The sequence below is a fragment of the Coenobita brevimanus genome, chromosome 116 (assembly GCF_032717465.1).
Source record: "Coenobita brevimanus isolate Jiangsu-jjx chromosome 116, ASM3271746v2, whole genome shotgun sequence".
NCBI classification, from domain to species: Eukaryota; Metazoa; Arthropoda; class Malacostraca; order Decapoda; family Coenobitidae; genus Coenobita; species Coenobita brevimanus.
Genome location: NC_137069.1, coordinates 9,453,494 through 9,460,934, shown reverse-complemented (window position 1 = coordinate 9,460,934; position 7,441 = coordinate 9,453,494). Strand labels below are relative to the sequence as shown.

General features: G+C 38.4%; 1 protein-coding gene across 1 annotated transcript in view; it reads left to right on the top strand.

The window, feature by feature from the left end:
* The window catches only part of LOC145418744 (uncharacterized), a 12,989-nt gene extending 8,609 nt beyond the window's left edge, over positions 1-4,380 (top strand). The window contains exon 3 of the mRNA XM_080287080.1: positions 4,178-4,380. Coding sequence (XP_080143206.1) covers positions 4,178-4,380 — 203 coding nt within the window. The remainder of the gene's footprint in view (positions 1-4,177) is intronic.
* Positions 4,381-7,441: the final 3,061 nt, after the last annotated feature.

Genomic DNA, 7,441 nt, shown 5'->3' with positions numbered 1-7,441 from the left:
TATTAAGCATCACATGGACAGATAAAGAGAGAGCTTCGTGGATACGGGAATAGAGGAGGGTAGAGGATATAATCAGTACAATCCAAAAGCATAAATGGATGTGGGCAGGTCACGTCCTTCATAGAACAGATAACAGATGGACAACCAGGGTAACTGAGTGGCAGCCCAGAGATGGAGTGAGAGGAAGAGGCAGACACGGGCCGGGATGAAGAGGTAGAGTGAGAGGAAGAGGCAGAGAACAAGATGGAGAGATGGAATGAGTGGAAGAGGCAAAGACCAAGATGGAGAGATGGAGCGAGAGAAAGAGGCAGACAAAGAATAAGGAGAGATAGAGTGAGAGGGAAACGCAGACAGACAAGAAGACAGAGCGATGGAGTGAGAGGAAGAAGCAGACAGAGAAGAGATGGAGTGAGAGGATAGAGGCAGAGAACAAGATGGAGAGATGGAGCGAGAGAAAGAGGCAGACAGAGAACAAGATGGGGAGACGGAAAGTGAGGAAGAGGCAGACAGAGAACAAGTTTGAGAGATGGAGTGAGAGGAAGAGGCAAACAAAGGACGAGATGGGGAGATGATTTTGCAGATTTGCTGGGATTGGATGGAACAGGTTAATAGCTAATAGGTCAGAGTGGAGAAAAATGAGAGGCTTTGGTCCTGTTTTAGAATGATGATGATGATGATGATGGTGATGATGGTGGTGATTATGATGGTGATGATGATGATGATGGTGATAGTCATGATGGTGGTGATGATGATGGTGATGACGATGATGGTGAAGATGAAGATGATGGTGGTGATGATGATGATTATGTTGATGATGATGATAGCGGTGATGATGATAGTGATGATGATGATGTAGGTTAGTAAATCGGGGAAATACCTACGAATAAATAGAATATCTGTAAGTAGGTCTACTTGTAAGTACAGAGAATGAAGGACAGCCTAGAGTGGATACGTTAGAAAGCTTGAGTAGATATGGTAAGTAGTGTAAGTAGGTTTCTTAGTGATTTAGTATATTAGAGTAAGTAGGCCTTGTGTTAAGTAGACAGACAAGCCTTAGATTGAGTGAGTATACTCGCGTAAGTAGGCCACTGAGTAAGTAGATTAGCGTACCACAGTAAGTATGCCTGGGTGTAAGTATGATAGTATATCCGAGAAAGTAAGTTGGTTAGTATATCAGGATAATTAGGTTAGTATATCAGGGTAAGTAGGTTAGTATATTAGGGTAAGTAGGTTAGTATATCAGTAAGTATGTTATTATAGAGTATGTTAGTGTTTCAGAGTAAGTAAGTATGTTAGTATATCAGAGTAAGCAGGTTAGTATATCAGAGTAAGCAGGTTAGTATATCTGAGTAAGTATGTTAGTATATCAGAGTAAGTATGTTAGTATATCAGAGTAAGTTCGTTAGTATATCAGAGTAAGTATGTTAGTATATCAGAGTAAGTATGTTAGTATTTCAGAGTATGTTAGTAGTTCAGAGTATGTTAGTATATCAGAGTAAGTATGTTAGTATTTCAGAGTATGTTAGTATATCAGAGTAAGTATGTTAGTATATCAGACTAAGCATATTAGTGTATCAGAGTATGTTAGTATATCAGAGTAAGTATGTTAGTATATCAGAGTATGTTAGTATTTCAGAGTACGTTAGTATATCAGAGTATGTTAGTATTTCAGAGTAAGTAAGAGCTTTATGTTAGTATATTAGAAAAGTATGGTAGTATATCAGAGTATGTTAGTGTTTCAGAGTAAGTAAGTATGTAAGTATATCAGAGTAAGTATGTTAGAATATGAGACTAAGTAGGTTAGTACAACAGGGTAAGAGCTTTATGTTAGTATATCAGCGTCAGTAGGCAGTGTCCCTAGCGTGGGGTATGTCGTGCCGAGCATATGAGGGTAATGAGTTGGAGTCCACTGGCAAGGCTATACACACGGATGCATGCATACATACATACATACATACGTACATACATACACACACACCTGTACCGTGGATTGTTATAACTGGATACAGCGACGATACATACATGATACGTAGATGATACATACATACATACAGTACACACACACATACATACATACATACATACATACATACACCCGTACCGTGGATTGTTATAACTGGATACAGCGAGCATACATTCATGATACATAGATGATATATGTGTGATACAGGACACACATACATACATACATATATATACTTGGCTATTATAACAGGGACAAGAAGGATCCAAGGAATATGGTGAGGATACATACATGATATGTATATAATACTGGCCACACACACATGACGTTTGTGAAAAGTCTGTATACAACAGATATGACTAGGTAGAAGGAAGTTTTAAGGTGTCGTATGTATATATAGATTGATAGATAGATAGACCGATTATATAGATAGATAGATAGATAGATATGTGTGTGTGTGTGTTTGGCCATTCATGCATGAGTGGATGAGCAAAGTGGGAGTGTGTCGTCCTGTCTCGGCTACCACCCTTTACTTGGGGGAAGCAGCCTAGATATATAGATAGATAGATGTATGTGTGTGTTATATATATATATATATATATATATATATATATATATATATATATATATATATATATATCCATCATCCAATCCTACGTTGCCCCATGAGGAGCGTAGGAGCCCGGGGCTAGGCAGTTGGTCCTGACATTTAAGATGAGAGTGACCAGCCTCACTCATACCTGAGTGGCATTGCGTGAGCAATAAACCCCAACCACCCCTTGGATATAAACCTTCACCGGCTCAATCCGATTGGAGCACAATAATTACCCACTAAACCACCAGGCGCCAAAATTTGGTTATATGGTTACCACCCAGCGTAGTAAATGGTTTCCTGGTGAACAGGAAACCATTTGGCTTGTCACTCAATGTAGAGTCACCCATAGGCAGAAGGGAGAGGAAAGAATGAAGGAATGAAAGACAGAAGAGGGAGTGTAAAGTCACCCGTAGGCAGAAGGACGAGGACGGAATGAAGGAAAGAAAGATAGAAGAAGACGGAAGGAAAGAAGGATAGAAGAAGATGGAAGTTAAGAGAGGGATGGAGGAGAGGACAGGGCAGACACCAGAGAGCAGCATTACATTAAGTGAGTGGATGGTGAGCGCCCCCACCTACCACCAAGCATATATATATATATATATATATATATATATATATATATTGTTGTGTGTGTGTGTGTGTGTGTGTGTGCAGGCGAAAAAAAAATCGGTGAAAATGTACGAAAATAACGCTGTAAAACTTAACAGCATCCTCTTCAACAGTCCCGTGTCAACATACTGGGAAGTTTGACCTTGACCTGTGACGTGAAAAATACACCATTTTTGGCCTCACCTCCACCAACACGCTTTGACATGACCGGGAACTTTTATGCACAGTATAGTGTATCTCTGACAAACAGTTTCGGGGACAATTTTATCATGAATTTATAAAAGAAAAAAACAGGGATAAATGAAATAAAGAGTAAACTGAGGATGAGATGGAGGGATGAAGTAGAGAGGTATAGAGAGGGGGTGCGAGCTGGGGGGAGGGCAGCGTAATGACAGGGGACAGGGCTACATGGAGGCGATTTGATTGTGGCTACCCCTTATGGGATTAAGGAGTCTGGCTGTAGATGGGTAAATAAGACGAATTTTTAAAGAACATTTTTATAATTACCTGAAAAATAAACTATAAAATAATTGTAATCAATAGAGATAAAGGAAAGATAATGAGAAATTTATGAATAAAATACTGATTAAAAAATGGTTAATATCAATTCATGCCAATAAATTACTAACCAAACCTTCACTGACAGCTGTTCATGCAGGCTGGGCGTATATTACGTATGCATGGTGATTCGCTCTCTCTCTCTCTCTCTCTCTCTCTCTCTCTCTCTCTCGTAACATTACGTCCCGACCGTCTAAGACGGATAGAATTGTCCGCGTGGTCTATAGGTCGTATTTAAAATATTTTGGTTATTCCCTAACACCTCTTCCTTAGCGATTTATTCCAAACATTACACTCCTGATTCTCGTATTTGCTGCAGTCCATATTAAAACGATAAAAAAAAAAAAAAAAGCATGCCAGGAAATATTAAAAGCCAAGTATGCAAGATAATCGGTATGGAAAGGGAGCTGCGACGCCTCCCTATAACATAAACCTCTTCTTCTTCCCCTCAGAGGAGATCGAGAGTTTCCACCGAAACTGCGCCACCAACGACACCATCATGACCAACACGTGCGAGACCTACACGACCCGGGTCCTCATCCGCCGGGTCTGCTCCTGTGACTTCTCCTACTGCAACTCAGCCTCTAGTCTACGGTGGACGGGGCTAATAGGAGTGGTGTCTCTAGCGGCAGTCCTCTGTTTGGGGTCTACCTGAGTCCCCGCTGATGTTGCCTTCTCTATTTTCCCATTTCCGTATCCCATTTTCTCTAAGCTGTGACTGCCCTTTTTCTTTTTCATCCCTCTTCCATCTCGTTTCTTCGAAGCGGTGGCTATTTTTTCCCGTCTCAGCTTTGACAACTCTTTTTCCCCTCTGTCTGCTCGTTTTCTCTAAGCCGTGACTACCCTTTATCTTTCCCTTGTTTTTTCATGAGTTTTGCTGCTTATTTTCTTTCCCCTATCCCATTTTCTCTAAGCTGTGACCGCCCTCTTTCTTTTTCCCTCTTTCATCTCATTTTCTCTAAGCAGTAACTATTTTATCCCCTCTCAGCTTTGACTATGTTTTCCCTCCCTCTCTCTTCTCGTTTTCTCTAAGCTGTGACTGTCCTTTTTCTTTTCTTCCCTCTTCCTTCTCGTTTTCTCAAAGCTGTGACTATTTTTTCCCCTCTCAGCTTTGACAACTCTTTTTTCCCCTCTGTCTTCTCGTTTTCTCTAAGCAGTGACTACCCTTTTTCTTTCCCTTGTTTCTTCATGAGTTTTTCTGCTTATTTTCTTTCCCCTATCCCGTTTTCTCTAAGCTGTGACTACCCTTTCTCTTTCCCTCATTCTTTACGTTTTCTCTAAGCATTGACTATTTTTCTTCTCCATTTCTCTTTCTTCATGACTTTTTTTTTTTTCTTAGACTTTTCTTTCATAGGGTAGTTCTGTGCCTGTGATCTACATGAGTCCCTCCCCTATTATAACTTCTTCACGTGTTGGTTAGCCTCTCGTTTTCTTCCACCTTTTACCATCTTCTATCTTTCTCCACGACTTTTCTTGTTTCCTTCCTCGTCGTTTTCGTCTATATGGTGTAGGTCTATATCTGGGATCTACACGAGTCTCCTCTAATGTCACTTCTTTCCTTATCTTTTTAGCCTGTCTCGTTTTCTTTAAGCATTCCCTGTCTTATTCTCTCTTTCCTCATATCCTTTCTTTTTTTCTTCATACTTTCTCTCTCTCTCTCTCTCTCTCTCTCTCTCTCTCTCTCTCTCTCTCTTTCTCCATATGTGAGCTCAATCCTCTTTCGAAAACCCCAATGAAGAAGACCGCCCACCTAAGTGTTTGAGAATTAGAAAGGAAAAACAGTGAGAGGCATTGGGAAGGAAAATAAAGAGAGAAATAAAGAGAGAAATTATGAAGGAAAATAAAGATTAAAATAAAAAGAGAGGAACTGGGAAGGAAAATACAGATTAAAATAAAAAGAGGAATTGGGAAGGAAAATAAAGAGAAAAATTAATGGAGAAAATAGGAAGGAAAATAGAGAAAAATAAAGAGAGGAAATGGGGAGGACAATAAAGAGAAAAATTAAGAGAAATTAAGAAGGAAAATAAAGAGAAAAATAAAAGAGAGGAATTGGGAAGGAAAATAGAGAAAAATAAAAGAGAAATTAGGAAAGAAAATAGAAAAATCAAAGAGAAATTAGGAAGGAAAATAAAGAGAAAAATAAGAGGAATTGGGAGGACAATAAAGAGAAAAATAAAGAGAGAAATTGGAAGGAAAATAGAGAAAAATTGTGTTGGAAAATAGAGAAAAACAGAGGAGTTGGAAAGGAAAAAGAGGAGAATTGGGAAGGAAAAGTAGAGAGAAAATGGGAAGGAAAAAAAGAATGAAATTGGGAAGCCTTACAAATAGAACTATGGATCAGGGAGGAGGAGTGAGCCAAAAAGGGATGAGATTTGAGATGAGATGAGCCAAGCCAGCGGTGTCAGACGAGATTTGAGATGAGAGAAGTGCGCGAGAATAATTAAAAGTGAAAAATGCTTTACAACGACTGAAAAAATGGATCAGAGAAGAGAAGTGAGTCGAGGTGAGAAGAGATATGAGATGAGAAAAATGAGATCAGTTGTGAGCTAGAATTATGTGGAAGTTAAAATCTGGAAATCTGGAAGCATTACGACAACTGGAGCTGTGAATCAGAGAGCGGAAGTGGTCTGAGAAAAGTGGGATCGTTTGCGAGCAAAAATTATAGAAGAATATGAGACTAAGTTGAAAATGAATGAAAATGAATGAAGTGACATGAAGTTCTAGGGTTGACAGAATAGTAAATAGCATGAAGTGACTAAAATGAAGGGAAGGGAAGTGTGGATAAAGAGGGTGAGGTAAGGGAAAGTTTTGAGATGAAAGAATGAAGGAGAGAAAGCTAAGGAAGTGACAAGAAGCAATGTCCTAAAACGATCAGAATATTGAATAAGAAAAATGAAGTGAGCTGGAATGAAAGGAGAGTTAGTGATATGCTAAGGAAAGTTTAGTTAAAAGGGCTTATAAGTTAGAACATAGAAGAAGGAACTGAAACTCTGGAATGTTAGAAAGTGTGAGGGTTACTTAGGTGAGTTTGCTGAGTGAAGAAATTGATATAAGCTGTCTGTGTGTGTGTATGTGAGAGAGAGAGAGAGAGAGAGAGAGAGAGAGAGAGAGAGAGAGAGAGAGAATGAAGAATTGAAATCTAGAGTCCTGGAACCATAGATGAAGAAGTGTGAGTTGAAATAATTTGAGTGAGTGATGTGAAATATAGTTAATACATCCGAAACAAAATGAAACTGGATATCTAAAAGACGATAAGTGAATTAATGAGAGATGTATCTTATTTCAGAGTGAGAAAGAATATGAAAATTTTAAATGCAGCTGTCGATGAGTAAACTGAAATGTTAATTTGAAAAAAAAAAAAAAAAAAAAACTGAAAAAAATGAAAACAGTACAAGTCGATGAGTAACTTTATATATATTTTTAAGTTATGGAAATATATATATATATATATATATATATATATATATATATATATATATATATATATATATATATATATATATATATATATATATATATATATCAAGGAATCTGAAAGCTCTACGATCTTTGGAAACTGATCATGGAGCTGAGGTGAGATAAAGCTTGACGTGAGATGAGCATAGTAAAACGAGTGAGCAGATGGATATGAGAAATCTTTGTGAGTTTGAGAGAGAGGGCGTGGTTGAAGTTAGCTGGGATGTTTGAGGTGAGGTGAGAGAAAGTTGAAAATAAAT